At 47.2% G+C, this 25,000-nt stretch overlaps 1 protein-coding gene across 1 annotated transcript in view; it reads right to left on the bottom strand.

The window, feature by feature from the left end:
• Nucleotides 1-25,000, bottom strand: part of ccdc102a (coiled-coil domain containing 102A) — a 62,206-nt gene that overhangs the window by 18,230 nt on the left and 18,976 nt on the right. Inside the window, exons 2-7 of the mRNA XM_068731955.1 lie at nucleotides 13,822-14,287; nucleotides 12,337-12,741; nucleotides 5,871-6,112; nucleotides 4,812-4,920; nucleotides 1,395-1,511; nucleotides 980-1,189 (exon numbers count right to left, since the gene is read on the bottom strand). Coding sequence (XP_068588056.1) covers nucleotides 980-1,189; nucleotides 1,395-1,511; nucleotides 4,812-4,920; nucleotides 5,871-6,112; nucleotides 12,337-12,741; nucleotides 13,822-14,193 — 1,455 coding nt within the window. The 5' untranslated portion in view covers nucleotides 14,194-14,287. The remainder of the gene's footprint in view (nucleotides 1-979; nucleotides 1,190-1,394; nucleotides 1,512-4,811; nucleotides 4,921-5,870; nucleotides 6,113-12,336; nucleotides 12,742-13,821; nucleotides 14,288-25,000) is intronic.

Here is a 25,000-nt window from a genome sequence, read left to right as displayed (position 1 = left end):
AAATAACTAAATGGGACTAAAACTAAAGACGAGGACGTTTAGACTAAATCTAAAATAAATTACAAAGTTAACATTGATTCCCCTGAAAATATTTCCATGCGATATCGGGTGTGTGTGTGTGTGTGTTGTGTGCTTTTGCCTTAGCAACACAAAGGGGACCCCAATGTCATATATCAGGCAGGAGTTGATGGGCGCGCGCGCACACACACACACACACACACACACACACACACACACACACACACACACACACACGTCATCTATCACCAGCCTATAGATTGGTCAAACACTGTCCACACAAAATATCAATTTCTGCACTCTCACCCCCTATTACTGTGTTTGTGTGCGTGTGTTTGTGTGCGTGTGTTTGTGTGCGTGTGTTTGTGTGTGTGTATTTGTGTGTGTGTGTTTGTGTGCGTGTATTTGTGTGCGTGCACGACAGTGCGTTGCAGCTTGACAGTGAACATCAATCTGTGCGGTGGTAGTGATGCCCAAAGCCCTGGCTGAAGATGATTCTACTATCAATCAACCTGCGTGTGCGTGTGTGTGTGTCTGTGTGTGTGTGTCTGTGTGTGTGTGTCTGTGAGTGAGTGAGTGAGTGAGTGAGTGAGTGAGTGAGTGAGTGAGTGAGTGTGTGTGTGTGTGTGTGTGTGTGTGTGTGTGTGTGTGTGTGTGTGTGTCCAGTGTCTTAATCGCTTGGCCTGTTTCTCCTTCTCTGTCCGGATCAATACCATGGTTTCAGCACTATACACGAAACACAATCAATCTCTCTCTTTCTCTTTTCTCAAGCAAACACACACACACACACACACACACACACACACGTTTAAACAAAGCAACAGGGCACAATCTCCTTGCATGTAAAGAGATCTCATCAGTGTGACTGTAATGGCAGGTTTAACTTTAATGTTACCATGATTTTGAGTTTCCAGACCTAAGGAGCTCTGGGACATCGATGAAAGAAGGATCGTCTGCCCACCTTGTTCTTCTCGAACAGCTCGCTCTGGATGGCCTTGAGGTCGGTGTCGAGCGCCGAGGCGGCCTGCCGGCGCTTCTTGGCCAGTTGCTCCTCCAGGTCTTCGGCCTGAGCTCTCAGCTTCTTGTTGTCCCTCTCCAGGGCCAGTTTCTCCGTCTCCAAGCGCTCCCTGCGCCCCCACTCTGCGGCGTTCTCCACCTGCAGCCTCTCCATCTGACGGAGAGACACAAGCTACCGTTTACACAGGGGCTCCGCAAGGCTGCCGTAAAAGAAGAGCCGCCACGCCGCTGGCGTTGCCGCCACGCCGCTGGCGTTGCCGCCACGCCGTGCGCCTTGAGAAGGTTTGATCTTTGCCTCCGTGCCGCTGTTCTCTCCTCCTCCCTCCCACGCCACTTTCTCTGCTCTCCGGTTTTCTCACCTCAGATCGCAGCTCAGCCAGTTTCTTGTCCATACTGGTCCGGGCCCCCAGTTCGTCCTCCAGGTCTTCAGATATGCGGCCCAGTTCGTCCTGGTGCATTTCCTTCAGCAGGTTCAGCTAGACGGTATAAGGAAGAGGGGGGGGGGGGGGGACAAAGCGTCAAGGGGTTGTTTTTATCTTGCCCTTTATTGTTAAAGGGTAACTTCTGTATTTATTCAACACCTTCCCCCAAGTGACTAATGGTGACAGACACTTTTTTAAATCGGTCCAGCCTTGAAGCACATCTGTGCAGACGGCAGGTTGAGATTAAATCACGAGGGGCAAAGAGCGTTCACTAAAAGAGCTTGTTGACTGTTCAGACTGTTACTACCAGAGTGTGACAACATTACGGAGGAATAACAACCCTTGGCTTCATGCGGTCCGTCTGGTGTCGTGTCATGTGACTGGAGACAGCGGTGCCGGTGTAGTCGGAGCACAGAAGGCGTGGCTTAGTGTTATCTAAAAGGTTTTTAATATTGAGCCGATTTCGACAACGTGGTCGTGACGCGAGATTTCAGAACGAGACTTCTCTGAGCGAGACGCACAGCAGTAACCTGACCGAGCAGCAGGTAAAGAAAAGAAGCCTTTCTTTCTCTGTAGGCTTCTTTCCTTAATGTCGTCACACACCTGTAATAACGGTCTGAGTCTGTCACTTCTAGTGGACGTACATTAGAGGTGAGGAGTAGCCCCGAGCGATCGCATTGCAGCCCGGTTAGCAGAGTTCTCCTCCAGTACTGGACCCGTTTAAAGAAAATGCCTCCATTATTCACTTAGACACAACAACATGGGAAATAGGGTCCAGGTTGAAAAACACCAAAGTTACCCTTTAATGTGTTTGAGAGACCTCTGGGGGACCATTCAAATCCAGCAGGATCAAAGCAGCTGGAAGTTCTCCTTCCTTTGACTTTCACCGTTTTCAAAGCAGTGACTCTACAAAGACAGCTGAGTACTGGAGCAAAGCTGCGAAGATCCACCTTATTAATCGTTGCTTATTCAATGTATGTTTGATTGACGAGCCATCGGGTTAACTGACTGCAGTGAAGGTAAAGCAGCTCTTTATTTACTCACATTAATCCAAGCTTGAAACAAGGCGGATGAGAGCGGAGACAGAACCAAGGTCCAATGACCCAACCGTTGCTTTCATTTCTTTTTCATTTTTCATACTTGCTTCGTACCAAAAAGACAAAATATCATTCAATCATTCAACATCTCAACAGCAGCTTTCCATCACACTTTGTAACAGCTCCACATTCAGCGTTATCTAGCCATCTGTCAGGAGAAACGCTGCTGTTCCCGTCTTAAAGGAAGCCATTGGTGGAGCCAAACACCCCTGTGATCTTGAAGTATCTAGGACAACAAGCGCGTCGATAAGGGCGACCCGACCTCCTCTACCGCCCCTTTTCATCCCTCCATGTCCTTATCTTATCGCGGCCGTGTCTCATCTGCCTCGTCTCCACCTTCCGGCACTTCACCCTATCCCGCTTTCATCTCCACCTCTTCTAACCCCGCTTATCTTCTAAAACACCCACCGGCACCTCATCTACACATGTCTCATCTGTTTCGGCCCCACGCCCTCCTTCTCTCTCCCCTTTGCCGCTTCTATCAAACTGTCATTCAGCGAGTCTTTCCTTCAGACCCGCGTCCTTTTCTGTCTCCTCTCTGCAGGCCTGCACTGCCCCCGAGTGGTGGAACCCTGCCAGAACATCGGCCCTGTTGGAGTCTGTGGGTGCCACTTTGGTTATCTGACACCCAAGGAACTCAACAGTGAGATATATGAAGATCTGATCTTTAGAATAGATCAAAAACCATCACAGCACCAAAAGAGAAAGAGAGTGTATTTCTGTCCATGTGCAGCAGGTTATTTTCTAATACTACTGCGTCTCTGCAGCTACGCTGCCCTACTGTATAAACACATGTGTGTCGTTCTCCGTGCTACTGTATTCTGTTAGCTCAAATTCATCAGACTCGGCTCTTTCATTTGAGCATATGGAATGAAGCTCAAGAATACCGAATGATATCTGGCGTCATCAAGACGCTGGCGCCATCTTGTGTTAACCACGTGATTAACCCGTCGGCTGCTGCTGCAAGAAGTGCGACACAGAGAAAGTCAGCGCAAAATCTCATGAGATGGCGAGATAATGAACTTTCTGTCAAATGCATGTAGAGCCCAATGTCCAGCGTAACCGTGATGAATGCCGGCTGTCCATAAATAAGTAAGTATGTAATTCAGCATAATTGACGCCCAATGATACCATATAAGGCTACGCGTCCTGCCCCATATGTCCTATATATTGACGCTGATATTGAGTCAGCAGCAGAATTAAGGACCTGCTAAAGACACTGGAATAAAGAAGAGCTTAATGATCGCAATGGAGAAGGTCAAGATTTCATATTGATATTGTCGCGTTATAAAAGTTAAACGAATGATGAATGGTCATATTGTTAGGCTATACAAAAAAAATGAATTGTATTTGAATTCCAATTCCAGAGTCCAATAGGATAATGTGTAATAGAAACACAAACTTAAGAATACTTCAAAGTAATGAAACATAGAATCCGTAAGTGAAAAGCTTCAGCAGACTGATCGACTCCTCCGACAGGTTGGGACCACTTGTAAATCGTTGTACCAAGAAAATACCAAAAAACTGGTGAATGTGGCAAGTTCTCCTAAATCACTCACACAAGTGACTCAAGAAGGGATGTTAAAGGCGCAGATCTTGCGCTGGTCCTCAGAACTGTGGACATCTGGACCACTTCCTTCTGAGCCGTCTCACTCTTGGCAGTAAGAATGGACATGCAGGCCTCTGTGTTAAACGAGCTGCCAGATACACATTCAGTTTTTCGCTCCAGATTTGTTTAAGAAACACGTTCCAAAATCCCTGAGACCAATAAAGTCCGACCAAACCTGAAACAAAAGCCCCGTCCAGCTGCTGTCGTGTCTTTGTTGGGCGGAATCGAACCATCTGCAGCTGAACATAAGCAGGACGAAGCAGCTGAAGGAGTGAGCCTCCATCCAGGGGGAAGATGCTGAGGTTGTTCACTCTTTTTCCGCCAGAATTAGTCCCGTCTGACTGGAGTCTGGTGGCATATTTTGTAAGTTAATATATTTAAATAATCGTCCAAATCCCCGTTGATTTGATCTCGTTAGAGCCAGCTCCACTTCCTCCAGAGGTAAACAAAAGCCCCGGCTGCTTCCGTTTGAAAACTGAAGGTAGTCTAACCTTTATCTGTACCGAAACAGTAATCCTGCAGTCATTACATTCGTTTGTGGAATCAACAGGAAGTAGAGGACGGCCGCATCCTGCTACAGCAGTGACCCGCCGCCTGTCTGCGTTCAGTGGAGCAGGACTGTCTGACTGGTGGTCGCTCAGGTCTCACCTGTTTGAGGGTCTCCTGTTTGGTCTTGCTGAGCTCCTCGTATTTCAGTTTCCACTGAGTGAGTTCGGCCTCCAACCTCTCGATGCTCTTGCTCAGCGCCAGCTTGTCTCTGGGGGGGGGGACAAAGACATGACACACTCAATCATGCTGCTCTAAAGCCTGAGCGGTCTACTGTTGAGTCAAACGCTCCACTGCATGTTGCTCCATCTATCATCTCCTTTCCAAACCACCACCTACCTGACAGCTCCCACCTTTTACTCATGACACTCACATTTTAGTGCTTCGCCCGCATTCACGTGGCTGAAAACGTCTCACAAATAAAAAAGTGTATTGTGCACTTCCTGTCAGCAGAGAAGGCCATTACTTTGACTGAGTGGAGAATAAGCAGTGGTGGAGTTACACGGGTCCTTACAGGTTGGTAACATTCTTAACAAGGTAATAAAGGACACAACACTAGAGGTGCAAACCCATACAGTCATACAGTATGAGGAGCCTCTACTGAGCAACAGAGCAGAACCACCAATCCTTCTTTTTGTGGTGGCAGCAGCCTCCAGTTCCTTTTAAGTCTTGCATTTGCAAGCGGAATGGTCAAATCGAAGCAAAGGCTGAGATATCCTGACCAGACGGAAACCTGCAGAGTGAAGCCGATGCAGAAGTGTCTTAAAACCTGCATTCTCTCTAGTGTCCACCAGGGGGCGACTCCTCAAAACTGCGGTCCACGAACCAATGGGTGACGTCACGATGACTTCTTATATACAGCAGTCTACGATCCTGACGTTCAGTCTACAAAAACACTAGACCTTACTCTTCCCATAATGCAACTAATAGCCTGTTTACGTTGGACTCTTCTGGTAAACAGCCACGTTTCCACCGTGCCTCCAGTCTGTGGCCTTAAGAAACACAGCGGAGCTTCTGCTGGGACACATTGTCGGGTAGTTTAAGAATGTATCGCATTTAAAAAGTGGAATGATGTTTTTGTAGGTTATGTATTAATCTAGTAACTAAACACTACTGCACACTTCACATGGATGCCACAGTTTGGGTTTCTGTCTTCCTTACTCTCTCTCTTTCAGCAGGACTTTCTGGGACTCGTCCAGGCGGAGATGCAGGGCGTTGAGTTTGCTGGAGTCTTCCTCCACCGTGCCGATGTCCTCCCACAGCTGCCTGCTGCGCTCCTGCCGGCTCAGACCGGACGATGAGCGCGAGGCGGACGGGTTGACGCCGCCTCGGCTTTCCCACCCCTCCTGAGTGTCACCGTCCGGGGCCCTGGACCGCAGGACCGAGTCCAGCACCTCAAAGTCCTGACGGAGACAATGATATGAGGGACATGCTTTGTACCGGGGTATCACTGAAACTCAGATATCATGGTGAGCTCACGCCAACTAAATCCAACGTGGCAAGAAACACAAGCAGTCTAGTTTGAGATGAGCACAGTTTCATGAATGAAAAAGAGTTATCCTTTCATACCGCTGGGAGATAGAGCATAACAATAAACACTGCAAAAGTCAAGAAACATAAACAAACAATGGAACACTTTTACAAGATGTAGTTTTGTGCAAAAATATGCAAAACATTCTCTGGGATTTTCAAAAGTAGTCCACTAGGTATGAGACACATCCCTACCAATATATACAGCAACGACTGAACTGTCCCCAGCAATCATTGTGATCCATAAAGCTGGCCACAGACTGAGAGAAATAAGTCATAATGAGTGTGTGTGTTATGAGAGCGGCAGCTCTGTGTGGCCGTCTCTGCACCCCCCCACGTACAGACAGGTCTCTGAGGAGAAGTTAACTTCTGTGTGGACAATAAGCCAAGCAAGAGATCTCTCGAAATAAAACAGAAGTCTTACTGAACAGGTGCAGAGTTTACTTCCCCAAACTAAAGACCCAAAGGAGGAGGGAGACCCCGCCTCTTCAGCAGCATCAACATGAAATAACAGAAGTTCATTCAAACTACAATACATATTTGAAAAGTGTACAGAATGCCTGAGACCCTTGCTGCATCATATTCCACTATATTCTTATATTCTGCATTGCCACGTTTTCTGTAAATAAAGACATTTCCTCCATCAACAGGGGCACAAATATTCAAAAGAATGCAGGGAATCAAGTGTTGTGACACCTGCAGCTTCATATGCGGCGCTGACAGGAGAGTTATTTAGGTGTTGAAATGAAAGTGATCATAAATTATTTTGCACAATAAAAAAAACCTGGCGTGACCACGCCTTTTATTTAAATCGTCTGTACTTGACTCTCGTCAAAGGTTTATGAGCAGCTTCCAACCCCATAATCTGCTCACCTCGTCACATTCCATAACTCCTGATAAATCATCGGCCGGGATAAAAAGCTTCCTTTGGGTTTCAGGTTGAGTTCAGTCTGACTGCTCTTGTGCGGACTCATTTGGACGGGTCTGATTGTGAAGGGGTTGTCACAAATATGGGTCTCAACAATACTTCTCTCTTCTGTCCTCGCTGTTTTGCACTCCCTACAAGGCTGCAAATCAAACGGTTTCATCCAGCCGATCATCTCTACAGCTTCAGTTCTTCCGACATGTTCACATCTCGTTCTATCTAATGGCCTTCACAGACATGAAACTGGTCCTCTCCACGTGGTAAATCTGTCTGCTTTGGCGTTGCAACAGTAAAAATCCAAATGTTTCCCCACCCTTCATTCTTCACAGCATGTTCCAGATGTTACATGCCAGGTCTGGGTCTCCAGAGGCTGCATAAGGCTGAGTGGTTTTCTCCAAAATAACCCTTGTGACGCCGTTAACGGCTCCTCAGGAACATCAAAGGACGTGGTTACAATGTCTTTCAGTAAGAAGCCACTGTAAACACATTTAATGTCCTATCAAATCTTCACAATAAAAGTCTGATATTTGTTTTGCTGTTACTCTCCTTCCCTGCAGTATCAGCAGACTTGTTTTATTGAAGAATAGTTGCAAACAAAGCTCCACTAATTTGGTGAGAAGCACTTTCCTGTAAATTCTTAGCAATAAAAGGCCCACGATACCTTGTTATTTAAAAGTCTTACTTTGAAACATCAACTTTAAAGACTATGTAAGAAGCGGACGTAGTCACTTGTGATTGGTTTGGTTTGTGGACTGTTGTTTTGAAGCCTCGAGTTCGACATTTTACGCAGAAGTGACAGGAGAGGGAGGAGCCAAGTGCAACCCAACGCTGAAGAAGACATGTTTAGGTGACCAAAATGTTCCAATGAACTTTCATGAAAGAAAACACACTTTGAAAGTGTTAAAGTTCTGAGACAACGACAAGGACAACTCCCCAACTGGACAATGCCATGGTAATGACCTGTCAATCAGCGTGTTGCCCCGCCCCTAAAGCATCCCCTGCTTTATGGTCTGTTTGACTCTAAATGGAGCATAATGTACTAAATGAACATCATGCTGTGTTGAAGAAGACTGTAAACTAGAGATTGAGACCATAAACTCATGTTTACAATGTTTACTGAGGGAATAAATCAAGAGAGAAGTAGAGTCATTTTAGACTAGACTTCTATACAACCAGAGGAGTCGCCCCCTGGTGGACACTAGAGAGAAGTAGAGTCATTTTAGACTAGACTTCTATACAACCAGAGGAGTCGCCCCCTGCTGGACACTAGAGAGAAGTAGAGTCATTTTAGACTAGACTTCTATACAACCAGAGGAGTCGCCCCCTGGTGGACACTAGAGAGAAGTAGAGTCATTTTAGACTAGACTTCTATACAACCAGGCTTCTTTTAGCGACCAGCATGTGGTCTTACTGATCAGATCTGTCTGTTTGACCAAAAGCACTCACACAATCAACTGGGAGAAGAGGTCAAAGGCCATCGACCAGGGGTCAGTGGACAAATGATTGAACAAATTTAAAAGCCTTGTTGACTGTCAAACGTGTCACACATCAATAATAAGGGGAATTTAAATGTCACCATTACACGTCATTAAGTGTCATTGGAATATTTCCACATCAACTACAATTTGGATTATTTCTAAATCTTTAAGAATATTCCGCATGCTTTGGGATTATGATACGAATGCTTAAACATGTTTGAAATGTCATTGAGCTCAATCTACAAACATAACATTCTTCTGTAATAGCTTTACAGATCAGGCATGCCAAAAGGAAGACAGCGCTGCGATGCTGCTGCTGTCACTACAGCTCCTCCCCAGCAGAGGGACCCGGTGTGTAACAGACGACAGTGAGCCAGACCTCCATCCTGTGAGCCAGACCCCCATCCTGTGCCACATGTGGAAGCACTCAGTGTGTGTGTGTGTGTGTGAGAACCAGAACAATGAACGGAGACAGGAAATGAGGCTCTGCTGTGTGTGGCTACCAGTTAGCCACATTATCATGGCCTACTCGAGGCTACAGCCTCTGTGTGTGAGTGTGTGTGTGTGTGTGTGTGTGTGTGTGTGTGTGTGTGTGTGTGTGTGTGTGTGTGTGTGTGTGTGTGTGACCATGGAAACCCCCATCCTGAGCTAGCTGAAGGTCAAGTCTGAGGGCAGTGACAGTGATTTCTATTCACCGATGCACAGGCTCCTTTATAGGTTACAGCTCATGCTCACGTGTGTGTGTGTGTGTGTGTGTGTGTGTGTGTGTGTGTGTGTGTGTGTGTGTGTGTGTGTGTGTGTGTGTTGAGACCGTATACAACTGTAAAGGAACAAAGAGCTCCACCACTGCTGTAAAAAACACAAGAGGTCAGAGCAGTGTTGTCGGGTGGATTCGGGTTGTTGGCCATCTGCTGGTATCGACAGTGATTGTGATATTTATTATGTTATTCATAATAATTACCATCTTATTCATAATAATATAGTCAGACAGCAGTCTATGTTCAGACCCTCACCTATAGGCATGCGCTTTTGGGGTAGTGACTGAAAGAATAAGATCATTATTTGCCAAACGGTGCGCTGTGGTTTTCGTTGAGCTTGCGGTCTCTGTGTGTGTTCGGCACCCGATCGGCAGAGACGGCAGATCATTACGCAGCCGGTGCTCTTACTCCAGGAGACACGCTGCCAGTGAAGGAGAGCCGCTCAGTTCAGCAGCGCAAGACCGGCGAGCTCAGAGGAGAAAGAACAAAACGACGACGGGTCTTCAGATCAAAATGCACTTCTCTGTGGAACAGAAGTTCCACAGAGCCCGCTCCTTTCTGTCCGATATAAGGCAACACCGAGGCTGTGACAGTGGCTCGGACAAAAGAAGGATCTTGAGAAGAAAAAAGGAAAGTGAGGGGGACATGTCCCGTTTCGTCCCCCGGTGGAAGGCCCTTGCCGGCGGCGGTGACGCTTAAAGTCATCCCATGATCCCAGAGGGACAGGTCCTCACCAGCTGTTGAGAGGACATTACAGGACAGATAGATGATCTGGGGGGATATGCTGACCACGACGACAGGTCACTTTTCCTGGCACAACATATTTTAGCTACATTATTTAATTTTCCAGGAAAACGCCTGTGTCCACATACTGTAATTGTATCAGTGACACGGAGCGAAGGCAAGGAGACATACAGAAACAACCAACAGCATGAAGCTCCATGTGCCGGGTCCAGCTCCATGTGCCGGGTCCAGCACATGTGCCGGGTCCAGCTCCATGTGCCGGGTCCAGCTCATGTGCCGGGTCCAGCTCATGTGCCGGGTCCAGCTCCATGTGCCGGGTCCAGCTCATGTGCCGGGTCCAGCTCATGTGCCGGGTCCAGCCCCATGTGCCGGGTCCAGCTCATGTGCCGGGTCCAGCTCATGTGCCGGGTCCAGACCCGAGCGGCTGAAGGACCTCCCTGCGGTCAGAGGGCGTCATTTCAGAGAGACGCCACGAGACGCCATTCGTTGTTCGTCTCTTACCTTTTACCGGGAGGAAAACGTGTCACTGAACATTTATAGATGCCTAATATTCACGTGTGTAATATCAATCGGTTACCATTTAACTTTGTGTCACTTTGTTTCACACACACAGGAAAACATACATCTTATTTAAAGGAGCGTTTGGTGAACATTGACGAGACGAGAGGGGAAAGAAGAGACAGTGGAGGGGAGTATTGAATGAAGTGGTGAATTCTAGGAGGAATCTGGAGAGCAGCGTCTTGTGTTAATTAAGACGTTTAACACGCAATGGTTCCTGGGAATTCTGTGCTTTAAAGACCACTAAAATAAAGAAATATGACCTTAACAATAATGTTACATTGGGTATATACTTTTTTTTAATGTGCTGTCTAGACAAATAGAGTGAACGTGGGGTCATATGGTAGGGCTTGACTTTACAGAAGTTCCCTTTTCACTTCCTGTTTCTGTATTTTCAGTATAAAACACTTGAGAGCGGCTGAAGGGTGACGCTCGAGAGTCTCGTGTGTCGGTATGAACGAGGCCGAGCGGAGCGGCAGGTCTGGACACAACCGGATACGCTTTATGTTCAGAATGGGGTGCAAAAGAAAAAAGAGAAGAAACAGGCTGACAGAGAAGAAGTACTGCAGCAACACAGAGCCCTCAGGGACGAGACGGCGTGATGAGAACGCGTGTGTGTGTGTTGGGGGGGGGGGTGTCCTATTTAAGGTACCCACACACACTTCTGGTGAGCGATCCACCAGGGCTGGAGACACAGCAGCCCGTCTGTCCTACATTCACTGAGGCTCGGGTCACTGTGTCCACACAGCAGCAGAGGAGGACGTGAGCGCGCTGACGTCAAGCAATGTAGCACACAACACAAGGCCAAATGCTAATAGACATTAGCATAATAAACATTCGCACAAACAAGGATGAACACTTGAACCTGCATCATTGATTCATCATTTTTGGACAGAAGAGGAGAACCCCTTCACCTGGTCCCAGACCAAAGGAGGATGACATCGTCACTCTTGAATTGAATCACACACACACAACTTAATTAAGGTGGATTCATTATGCTTTTGAACATCCCTGATTGATTAATAAACATCAGCAGGTTTCATAGGTTGTGAAGAGAAAACGTTGAATATACATAATGACAAAAACTACTGCTTTGGTCAGGCTGCGGCCCTTTGAGTCGAGACAAGACGAAGCGGGCGATCCAAAGAACAGCCCCGAAGGGCTCGATGGGGTCCATGTCTGCAGAGATGTCTCAAAATGTCTACGAGAGAGCCCTCAAACACTCATCGTCACAGTCTGTGAGGGGGGAGATTGGGATTGGGCCAAGGTCTCAGTGCACCAGCTGCTGTCAATCAAACACGGACACGCCCCTCTAGTCAGCATATCAGGAGCAATTCTGATATGTCCCTTTCTTACATTTAATATTAGTAAACTATGAAAAGCACGATTGTTTGACACAACAAAAGGACGACTAAATGTGATCTCAGTTTAAAACACAAATGTCAACCTCATGGTGGCGCTAGAAGGAACATCAGGAGCTCAACAAAAGGAGGATTCATATTTCGTGGCGGTCGATCTAAAGATGGTTGATTATTTCAGTCTGGACCAAAGTGAAGACAAAAAGACATTTAATCTCAATACTAGTGTGGTAAAAAGAAAATGCATTCTAATACAAATGTCCGCTGTTGACTCACCTTCTGTTGATGCAACTTTTGTCCGTCCAAGTCCACGTCCCTCACTGGTTCTGGCTCCGGTGACCCCGGCGGTCCCTCCCCAACCCTGTCCAGCTTGCCGTCGGCGTGGACCTGAGAGGAGGAAGGGGAGGAGGCAGGGGAGGAGGGGGGTATGGATGGAGAGGAGCAGGAGGAAGCGCCGCGAGGGTGCGCGGGGGAGGACGATGGAGAGGGGGCGGACGGAGGAGGAGGAGCGTCGGGAGTGCGGTCGCCGCGGAGGCGCAGCGTCTCCTGCCGTAGGCTCTCGTTCTCCGAGGCCAGTTCCTGCCGCTCCCGCCGGACGCTGGTCAGCTCCTTGGTGAGGGTGTCCAGCCGCTGCCTCAGCTGGCGGACCTCGTCACGCGCACGGTTACGCTCCGCACGCACCTGGAAACACACACACACACACACACACACACACACACACACACACACACACACACACACACACACACACACACACACACACACACAATACAAGATAAACATATTAGCCTGTTGGTTTAAAACAAGTCGTGAATATACAGCTTCATTAGCAATAAAACAATTCAGTAACTTATCAAATCAAAGTTTATGAGCAAATGTTACTCAAAGAGGAGGAAATACATAATTGGTGGGGGACTATTTTCAGCGGCGGATTAATTTGGTGATCGAGATGTGATACACGCACAATACTGACACATTACTGTTGGTTTGGGTCTTTGGTTAAATACTGAAAGAGTCAACATGATCGGTCTCAGTGTTCATTTTTCTGGTATTTATATTAGACCATAAATCATAACAAAGGGCTTTGAGTTGTCTTACGATAGAAACATTCATCATTAGTGTTTGTTGTTCTTTTTAATCCAAGTGGGTTAAAAACAGACTTCCTAATGATAATCAAATGAAATGTTATGAACATTGGGAGGCACATAAACATGCACAGTTGAGTGGGACAAAGCTCCTATAGTAAGTCCCTAATAATAACTACCATAAGAAATTAACAAGCTTACTCAAGATCGACTTACTAGCTTTTTCCAGAGCTTTCAACATCCTCACGGTCTTCATGAGCAGTTGGAGTTGTGAGACGGGTTAACAGCTTTAGTGGTCTTGAGTAAGGATGACTTTGCTCCTCGACTCATTCAATATTTAGTAATACTAATTTCAGCCTTTTCTAATTCTTGTTTTAATCTGGTTTGTCTTGTTTATTAATCTTTGTTAAATGGTTACTTTTGCGTATGATTAATATCAGGCACGTTGTGTAGCATTTTAATGTTGAGTTGTATGAACATTAAGCTACTTGCTGATGTAAAATGTGGAGCAGAAGGTTCACCACTGTGGAGCGAGAACATCTAAAGTCAAACTTATTCTGACAATTTGAACCTATTAAATACAATAATGATGAATATAACAAGTTATTGCATTGCTACAGTAATTCACAGCTTTTCAGTATACCCCCCCTCCTGACTTCATTACCCACAAGCCCACCTTGCTCCACTTCTCTCTCCAGTTGGCGGTGCAGTCCGACCACCACCTCATGGTCTTCTCCATCTGGGCCGCTCGGGCCCGAGCCTCCTCCAGCTCCCGGAGCCTCAGCTCCTCCCTGCTCTCCCAGTCGGCCCCGGCTCCGTCGCCCATGGCCCCCATGGCCCCCAGGGACCCCAGCCCGAAGCCTCCCAGCCCCGGCGACAGCAGCAGCGGGGGGCTGGAGCTGGGCGTTCCCCCGGTGGGGCTCGGGGTGTGCGTGAGGCTGTCCGGGGAGCGGATCCCCCTGTCGGACCCCAGACCCAGGCTGCACAGCAGGCCGCCGCCGGACGACTTACCGCCGTCGGACAGGTGGGGGCTGGGGGTGTGGTTCATGGTGGAGGGTGGAGGTGTGGACCAGGATGAAGGGGGGGGGTCGTGAGCGGGGGGGATTCTAGGAGAGCGTCATCCTCTTCAGCCACGGATCAGCCTGGAGACAGGAAGTAAAGTAACTCAGCTCCGAAGACACGTTGGACATTTGAGGACAAAAACAATCTCTCTCTCTCTCTCTCTCTCTCTCTCTCACACACACACACACACACACACACACACACACACACACACACACACACACCTTAACGATTGGCCATAAGAGCAGATGACTCTGACAGACGGAGACTTCAGAGACACACCGTCTGTGACGTTCAAGGACTCACGCTGTAATTATTCCAGCGAGAAAAAAGGAAATCCTCCCAGCACACCTGAAGCTCTCTATCAGCCTCATCTCTGCGGGCCACATTCCTACAGACACTGAACGCACCACATTAGAACTACGGAGATAAATACGATGATGTTGCACCCCGCACTATTTCATGGTTTGATCGACACATTTGGCCAGTTTTTACGTGACTGGTGTTGAAGACATTCCCCCCCAAAACAAAGGTTCACCACACCAGCCTGCTCAAACAGGACCAGACCTGTGAGGTGTGTCCACGCCTCAACGTTAAGCTCAAGCTTTGTGTAGAAGGGTTCTGATCAAAGCTGCAAACATCGGACGATTCATTTTTATCTTGTTGGTCAAAAGAAAATGAATCATCTTCTTTTGTTCGTCGATTGATTCTTTAATCCTTTATCAAGCAGAAATGTCCAAAAAGTGATGGTTGCAGCTTCTCGAATGTGAGAATAATCTGCTTTTCTTGGTTTCACAATGAAAGCGAATGGAATATTCTTTGGGCTTTGGGGTGATAACGGGACATTTGATAATGTTGTGATGAGCATGTTTCTGTTTTCTGATGATTCATAAGAAGGTTAATCTATAAAGAAAATAACCTTTAGTTGCAGCCGTTAATCCAAAGCAATAAATAATGATCATAAACAAAGGAGAGGCGCCGTATGAAGAAATGGAAAAGGTTACGAATAAAATAGAGGAAATTCAGTTGTTTATGACTTGAAGGCCACTTGTGATCATTGAAGAATTCAGAGGAACACCTGTCATAACATGACAAAAGAAAAGGAGAAAACTGTCGACTGTAAACATGCGTTATGCCTGTCAGTTGACCTGATGACTAAATCAATATTCTGCGTACTCTTACCTAACAATGCCGGCCGTTAACGCCTCAATGTGAACAAGCTTTTTATCAGCGTAGGGTTGTCTCCAGATCTACCGAGTGAAGCCGATGCAGAAGTGTCTTAAACTTCTCTACTGAACAGACGTATATGGACCAGTACTGATATTTACCACTTCACCCCTCCCCCACCATGTGGATTCATAATGAACTACGTTTCGTTCCCATTGTTTTAGTACTCCGCGGTGTTCTCTGTAGAGATTACACATCCGTTGTGTAATCTCTCCTCAGGGATCTGTGGGCGAACGCTGATCTTATCTCTGCAGTCGGTGCCAGGGCTTGTGGTTTGAGTAAAATACGATCTGTGGCTGTGGTGAGGTGGGCCTCCAACTCTCTGGGCCAAGAAAAGCTCCGCTCCTTCCTGTTTCCCTCCCTCTCCCCCTCCTCCTCCTCTCCCCTCCCCCTCCTCTCCCCTCCCGAGGAGGCGGAGAGGAGTTCCGGAGAAGAGCTGGAACTGTGGGAACAACTCGCAGGGAACCGGAGGAAAAGGGAAGGGAATGAAGCCGGTTCAGCATTAGCAGCTTGGTTGACTCCATGTTGACTCCTGATGTTCAAGAGAAGGTCTCGGTCCGTCTCACAGACCATGTCACCATGACGTCTCCGGTCAGTTTCAGGCCGACCGTTTTGAAGACTGGACTTTGGCATTTTGTCCATCGCCATCTTGGTTTTTTGGCACCAGAAGTGACCATATTTGGAAGAGCAGCGGGGAAGCGTGGCCCCGGACCCAAGACCTTCATTAGGACCATGGGAAGGAACCATGTCACATTTCAGTTCAGCATATCAGAGGGTTATTTGGGCTAAATGACAACATCCATGCTTTTAATCATGTAAAACTAAAACGACGGGATTATTTTGTGAAAACAAATGATACAAGCAGACACATACATATATAAAGTGAAATGTCTACAACATTCATCTATTTTCTGATAGATCCGATCGGTCCAGGACCACGCCTGGCAAACGCTGAGTTGAGGAAAAGTGTACGTTTGTGCAAAAACATGTTTAGGAAATTCCCTCCGGATGTACCTGAGATATCAGAACAGACGGAGTCGACCAGAAGACAGAATGCCTTCGGTCACGGTTCCTGTCGGCAAGGAAACATTAAAAGACAAAAACGATATTGTTGGAACGAGGCATAAACAGTCAGAACCACAGAAACAGAATTCTTCCTGAACAGGAAGGGACAACAACAGAGAGCGGCAAGGGAGAAGAAACTACTCTGGGATGAATTTAATCTCTGTATGAACTGCATCTCTAAATCCCACTGACACACACACACACACACACACATACACACACACACACACACACACACACACACGAAGAAAACAGAATCTGGGTTAAAGAATGGAAAAGAAAGAGCGAAAGTGAGCAGGGGGGGGGGGGGCATGAGGAGGTAATGGCACCATGGACCACGGCAGTAAAAAGACTTTTGAGAGTATAATTAAAAACTGATGTATTTGCTTTTGAACGCAATCAAGTCCAAGCCAGCGGTCCCAGAGAGCCGACCACAAACCAAACACAGCACAGTGTGTTGACACCCTGCTTTGAATTACATGACGCTTCATTTTAAGAAAGTGAGATTCAAGAGGACACCAGAAGCCTTTCACGAACTGTCCGTTTAATGAGGACTTGACAAAGCATTAAAGAAACAGGGTTTCAGTATGGACGGAGACAACCTATGGGCCGCTGGTGGGCTGACTAGATGCAGGTTTCTGGGGTCATATCTGTGCTTTGAATATGTATTGATTTTGGATTTGGTTGAGGACCTCATTATTTTCTTCATAAAGGACACATTTCAGATCATTTGCATCATTTGAAAATCAATTTCAGCAGGTGTTTGAACGCTTGGTTCATTTTTGTCATCGGTGCTGATTGAAGTATAGTTGCAACAAATTGACATAAATTAACGTTACAATTGATGAATGGTAAAGTAATAAGGAGGTGAAGTACAGATCCACAACGAATAGAAGGAAAAAGGAGATTCTTTATTTTTCTTGCTGAAGTGTAAATCCTGTAGCGAGGCTTCTCAATAAGTCACATTGTTTTTTCTATGCTGCAGTTTGGGTCTTCTGGGCCTGAAAGTGTTAAAAGTCAAGCTTCAGTGAAACCGGTGTGAGAACCAACGGCTGTGGAAAACGTAAAACCTTTCCTCCCCAGACACGTTACAACTCCTGAATTAGTTTGAGACCTGATGGAGAGCCTTCTGAGACATCTCGCTCAGCACAGCACTATAGCCATGAAGTGTGCCGTTAAATGACTCGAGAACTCAACATGACAGATCATGCTGATGAAGCGGTGGTCGACAGGACAGGGAGAACGGACCGGCATGTAGGGCAGCAGGACTGTGGAAGGGTCATGAATTTTTTAAAGGGGGATCAGTGGCTGCGATCGGCTCATCGTGTCCGGCTGACGTTGCATCGAGGGACAGAAGGAGGCCGGTCCGATCTGGGTCTCCGCTCACAAGATGGGGCCATTCAGCATGGTGCAGCATATGTGACCGTGGGGGGGGGATGAACAACAAACAAAGACCCTGATCAGACTGAACCACCAACACCCCCTAATATCTGGCTTTTGTCTTCAGTGGGGAAGGTTACCATCGGCATTCATTCCAAGAACAAAGGACTCTGCAGAAATCAGGTGTTTATCAGCTCCAGCTGCGATCGGCAGTGACGGAAACATGACACCCAGGTGGACACGCCAATTCTGGATGCTATGTGACGCCAGGCGGCAACGAATGTCCATCATGTCCAATTGTATAGAAGTCTAGTCTAAAATGACTCTACTTCTCTCTTGATTTATTCCCTCAGTAAACATTGTAAACATGAGTTTATGGTCTCAATCTCTAGTTTACAGTCTTCTTCAATACAGCATGATGTTCATTTAGTACATTATGCTCCATTTAGAGTCACACAGACCATAAAGCAGGGGATGCTTTAGGGGCGGGGCCACCTTGTGATTGACAGGTGGCTATCAGAGGCGTATACGGCGTCTCTACCACAGCGTCACTCCACGCCAGTCGGAATACGGTCACTACGACTACTTCCACTAATTATATAAAAAACTAACGATTAATATGCTCTCCTTAAAGCAAAACATTTTACCACACATTTAATCTCCACAGAAACAGAAGAAAGCTCATGAACACCGTCTTGGTTCGGGTTTCCACTGTTCCAACAATCACCAACCAAAAATAAACCCTGATTCACAGAGTTAGGTGTGAAAAGCCAAAAAGCGACGGGACTCCTTTGACAAAAACATGAACTTTACGCCGCTGATCATTGTAAAAAAACACACTTCATTCAAACTCAATAAGATCTTTATTAGTCTAGTCTGCATAAGTTACCGCCATAACAGCTTCACTGTTTATCAAACCTCTTTTCCAGCGTGTCCGTGATGTCGAAAGTGACAGCAGAAAGGAAAAAAACAGAAAGACAGGCGAGAGGGGAGGGATCTATCGCCTATTTTTAGCAGGTTTTCCCATGTTTAAAAGACGGTACGCACTCATTTTGGTAGGAAAAGTGTACATGTGGACAAACGCTGCCCACTTCCTGTGCTGAAGGAGAAAGCAGGAGCACAGCTCTCTCTCTCTCTATCTCACACACACACACACACACACACACACACACACACACCTATCCTCTTGCTCAGAGTCAGACAAACGAGACACCTGGAAGGCGAACACAGCAAGTCGCAGGCTTTAGATGATCCATCCACACTAATCACACACACACACGCACGCACGCACACACACACACACACACACACACACACACACACACACACACACACACACACACACACACACACACACACACACACACACACACACACACACACACACACACACGATGTTGCCACAGGCCTGGGAGAGATAGTAAACTCTCTGTTGTTTCTCCTGGAACGTCTTAGGAAGCCAGTTTTGGTATAGGTTTGTAAAATAAATATAAAGAGGTAGACGTTCCCACCATGTGTCAGAGATGTCCGTCAACAGCAGTGTTTACACAGTGGATGTGTGGACGGTGCCCGGTCATTACATGGTATAAAAGATTTAAAAGTTGCTCACTGGGTGCATAGAATGAAACGGGTCCAAAGAGCGGTTTGACTCCCCGCTCACATTAATCTACTCGTGTGACTTTACTGACATCTTATTGGACCTATCAGACAGACATAAATCAGAGGGAGCGTAAACGCAGCAGATGGCGATGGAGAGGTTCCACTGACGGGGTTTCCCTCTATGGTCATTAACCAAACACACACACACACACACACACACACACACACACACACACACACACACACACACACACACACACACACATTTACATTCAGCTCCTCAGCCGGGAAGCAGCAGATGAGGAGAGGAGAGGGACTGTAGGAATGTGTCATTGATTGTTAGCCAGTGGATCTCCCTCCGTTTACCAGCCTGGTACCGCTCTACTCTGGGACGGTATGCTCTACTCTGGGACGCGCGGTACGCTCTACTCTGGGGCCGCGCGGTACGCTCTACTCTGGGGCCGCGCGGTACGCTCTACTCTCGGGCCGCGCGGTACGCTCTACTCTCGGGACGCGCGGTACGCTCTACTCTCGGGACGCGCGGTACGCTCTACTGTGGGACGCGCGGTACGCTCTACTCTCGGGACGCGCGGTACGCTCTACTCTCGGGACGCGCGGTACGCTCTACTCTCGGGACGCGCGGTACGCTCTACTCTCGGGACGCTCTACTCTCGGGACGCGCGGTACGCTCTACTCTCGGGACGCGCGGTACGCTCTACTGTGGGACGCGCGGTACGCTCTACTCTCGGGACGCGCGGTACGCTCTACTGTGGGACGCGCGGTACGCTCTACTCTGGGACGCGCGGTACGCTCTACTGTGGGACGCACGGTACGCTCTACTGCGGGACGCTCTACTCTGGGACGTGCGGTACGCTCTACTCTGGGACGCGCGGTACGCTCTACTCTGGGACGCGCGGTACGCTCTACTCTGGGACGCGCGGTACGCTCTACTCTGGGACGCGCGGTACGCTCTACTCTGGGACGGTAAGCATATTTCAGTTCTAGCCTGAGTATCTCTATGTCTGCCGGTGCAGCACCTGCTTCACCCAGCAGCACCGGCGGAAAATAGGGCAAAAAATTAACACATCAGTAACGCAATAAAGCGCAACAGAACCGAGTCCACCTCGACACTGTTTACAATGAGGTGATGTTGCCGCTTCAAGCCCTTCACAATCCATAGTTCAGAATCCCTTTTTACATCCACGTTTTCATCCAACCACTTGTGTAGCATTACAGTTTTCCAGCACTCAAGGTGACATCTTCAAATGACTAGTTTTCAGAAAGGTAGCCAATCGTCACATTTGACAAACCGGGACCAGAGAATGAACCAGGAGATCCACTTAGGGGTCACAGACCAGCTGAGTCCTGTTCTGTTGTCTACAAAGCGACAGAAGTAACAGAGGGACAAACTCTTAAGTCTTAAGATTGTAGATCAAATGCAACTACGCAGATCATCAAAGGTTCCTGTCCAACAGGGGACCGGCTCCTTTATTGACTGATTCTGATGATTATATCATTTTTTTCAATGTGGTATTATCATGAGCGACTTTGGAAACACAACAAGCAGCCAATCAGAACATGTTGAACCCTTATGACCACATGAACATCGAGCACAAACATGCAGAAGACACAATCACATATCACACTACTTCTGACTGGATGCCTTGATGAATTATGATTGATGAAAGGTGTTACCGAGCTGGATGACATATGTCCACATTGGTCCTCAAGAGATCAAGAGATCCTCGAGACAAAGACCTTCTAATGTAGGGGACGGGGACCACATCCACAGTCCTTGTTCTCTGTAAAAAAACATATTCCAAAGTCCATGGAGTCTTTTAGATGATCTCATTGAGTGTTTCTGTAGTTCCCAGTCTTCTCTCTAGCAGATCCATCGAGTTCATATAACCTGATCGTTTTAAACAAGGACCTTCGATATTTGGATCAAGAAACTAGCAATAAATACGGTGAATCAGATTAAGTAGTGTACATCTGTACTACAGTGTGTCAGAAATATGCTTTTAGTCAACATTTAAGTGAATATAAGTATCAGAAGCAAACGGTGTCATAATATAGATTTTAAGTGACTCAGGTTAAAATTTTAGTGCAATGTCATTTGGTAGCCGCAGTTAGGTCCAGACGAAACTTGAGTTAACTCACCAAAATATTATTCACAAGACTACAGGGTTAAACTACATAAGAACCGAAGTTTAGAAGCTACACTCACCTCACTCGCCTCTGTGACTTCAGTTATTTCAGCCGGGATAAAAACGTGGCTTTTGCTGGCAGTCCAAGCTGGGTTTTGACTTTCGTCCTCTTTTCGTGTCCTTTTCTTTTTTCTTTCCCCGAGGCTCCTCTTCCTCCATCACTGCCCTTCCGCCTCACAGTTTGCCTCTTTCTTCCCTTCCTTGGCCCGACGTCTGTGTGAACCCCACCCTCCTGTCACCACGGGGCCCATAAAACGCACAGCCAGCCAGCGGGCCGGGCCGGGCCGGGGAGCAATAAACTCTTTGACAGAACATCTGTCCTCCCCGGCCATGTGTTATACAGCCCAACTCAGAGAACTTCTGCTCTCGTATATTAACAAGTTATAAACAAGTCGTCAGACCACACTTGACCCTGTGACCCCACACACACACACACACACACACACACACACACACACCACTATTTACCGCCTGTCAATGTAAATGTCTGCTTCGTGCTGAAGTGAGCAACGGTCTGAGCAGAGGGGTCACGGCCGACACACTACAACCCCCCATGGGCGGATTTATGCAAATGTGACCATAAAAGACATTAAATGAGAACCAGTTCTGGAAAACTCTCCGGCTCGGTTGGGCTTGGCCGGGCCTGTAGGGCGCAACCGCACAGTGAAAGAAAAGAATCACACTTTGTATCCGACGCAAAGGCATCAAAAATGTCGGGTGCCGTCAATCAACGCTGAGCGAACCCTGTTGAAAACTCCTGCTGTGGTTCTACGCGTTACTGGCCGTTACAAGGTAAACGTACAGTAACTCCCATCACAGCTCGGCTCATGCAGATGAAAGCGGTTCATCCGACGGCAGCTGCACAAGTCCTCCCTCCTCTCGCTCGTCCCCCGTGTGATTGGGTCTGATGAATGACGTTGAGTTGCATCAGTGCAGATGATTCGAGGAGAAAGGAATGCATGGTCTGAAGGAACGGTGATCTGACTGGAGAGGTAATAAAAGATGGGCGAGTTGTACTCGTACATCTTCCCACGGTTGTACTTTTTAAAAACAGAAAACACGTTTTATCTTGTGATGTTTGCTGGAAGTGACATACGATGTAGCCAACGACAAGTACGACACTTTCTCCCTCCAGCCAGCCGTCGCCCTATTTAGGTTTTTGTAGAGAAATGGTCATCGTCTAGATAACTCATCATTTCAACTTCACCGGTCAGCTGTTCCTCGTCAAGGCGAGCGACAAGAGCGAATAGAAACAGGCCGTTCTAAACAGTACAGTTCAGTTCTAAATAAAACGTAATTTTTGGAAGCGGTTTTCAGCACCAACATTGTGATGTGTGTGTGTGTGTGCCCGATAGCCCCTTCACAGGACATGCCATATTGTCAAATGAACTCAAACTATTATTTACCATTAAACACCTACAGGACTTAGCGCTCGCTGCGCCCTCCCTGCCCCCCCGGTCCCGGCGCTACTGTCAACCCTTGACAGACTGTCCTCCGGGAACCATTGAAGCTGGCTCAACCTTTGTAACAATGCAATGCCATCTGGCAAGGTGCGGAGCTGTGGAGTAGAGCTTCTTCTTCTTCTTCTTCTTCTTCTTCTTCTTACCTCTCAATTGATCATGATGAAACACAAAATGATTGTCGCCGTGATCATTTTCCAGAGTTTTAAATTGTACCAGCATCGAAGGCAACTGTGCTTCTCGTTCCCACTGATTCAGGATCCGGATCGATTAAGTCGGGGCTACCGACCGCGTGGCGTATGTGAGGCGACCTACAGCAAAGATGATTCATGAACTGTGCTTAATTGAAAACATAGAGTTCTCTGAAAGGCGTGGGTTTGAAACAGTCCAAACAATGACGGAAACAAGTGACTCACAAAGACAATACGTCAACATGTGAGGAGTCTAGAGTCACTGCAAAACATTCATCAATAAATCAATTCACAAATACAAAGATGTCATTTGCGGTTTCTTTTGATATACAGAACAAAGCCTCCAGAAGCCGTCTCACTGCATAAAAAATGGCTGACTGTACAGTTCTCTGCCTCTAATGCAACCCTAATCATTTCAGCTCTGGCTCCAAACTCCTACATCAAACCTCTTCCAAGTCGTGGAGAGTTCTTGAAACAGAGCCAGTGGGAGATTTCCAAACATCAAAGCAGAACCGGAGGGGTTTTTTTTCCTCCTCCTTCTGAAATAACAGAATTTTTCACAGGAAGAAATCTATATATGCAGGCTTGTAAACAGTCTGCCAGGCGAGACGCCTCGTCAAGCACGATTGTCTTAATTACACTATCAAAGGAAAAGATGTTTCAGCTGCAAGACGGGGATGAAATGGACCTGGCAGGGTTTCAATCGTACCTCACCCAACACTGCACTCAACGATTTACAGACAAAGCACCTGAAGAAATGTCCCCGCTGTGATCCGCCGATTCTCCCGTCTCGCCCACAGACGGAGTATAAGAGGCGGACATGGTCGCCATGACAACACCCTTTGGTTTGTGGACTACCGTTTTCAAGTCTCGGGTTCGGCGATTAGGCCGTCGCCATCTTGGCTTTTTGCAACCAATGAACAGAAGTTACCATATTTGAAAAGCGGAGGAGTGACGTCAAGGTGCCGTGTCCGGCTCTGGTAGGGTAGGACCTATCAATCACAGTAAGCCCGCCCTAAATCATCCCCTGCTTCATGGTCTGTGTGACTCTAAATGGAGCATAATGTACTAAATGAACATCATGCTGTATTGAAGAAGACTGTAAACTAGAGATTGAGACCATAAACTCATGTTTACAATGTTTACTGAGGGAATAAATCAAGAGAGAAGTAGAGTCATTTTAGACTAGACTTCTATACAACCAGAGGAGTCGCCCCCTGGTGGACACTAGAGAGAAGTAGAGTCATTTTAGACTAGACTTCTATACAACCAGAGGAGTCGCCCCCTGGTGGACACTAGAGAGAATGTAGAGTCATTTTAGACTAGACTTCTATACAACCAGATTTATTTTTGAGTCACCCCCCCGATAGTCAGTAGAGACAATGCAAGTTTTAAGATAGTTCCTCGTCGGCTTCTCTGGTCAGAATGGGAGGTTGCCGCCTGGTCTCGCTGTAGAGGCGCCGACCCAAAGGGAGCTAACAAAACAAGTTGAACCCGAGTCAACAGGAGGCCACTGGAACAAAATGTCCTCTGGAAACACACTGAGCTGGCTGCATGTGAAGCGCACACATTTCTGGTGCATTACTTTGTACATTAAAACACAACTTTTACCTCGCAAATGTGGAGATGGATGATAAAGTCTGTCTTAAAAACACAAGCATCGA

This window comes from Cebidichthys violaceus, unplaced genomic scaffold, assembly GCF_023349555.1.
Source record: "Cebidichthys violaceus isolate CVI_PGR_0920_01 unplaced genomic scaffold, fCebVio1.0.p SCAF_105, whole genome shotgun sequence".
In the NCBI taxonomy this organism is placed as follows: domain Eukaryota; kingdom Metazoa; phylum Chordata; class Actinopteri; order Perciformes; family Stichaeidae; genus Cebidichthys; species Cebidichthys violaceus.
This window is presented reverse-complemented; position numbering and strand designations above follow the sequence as displayed.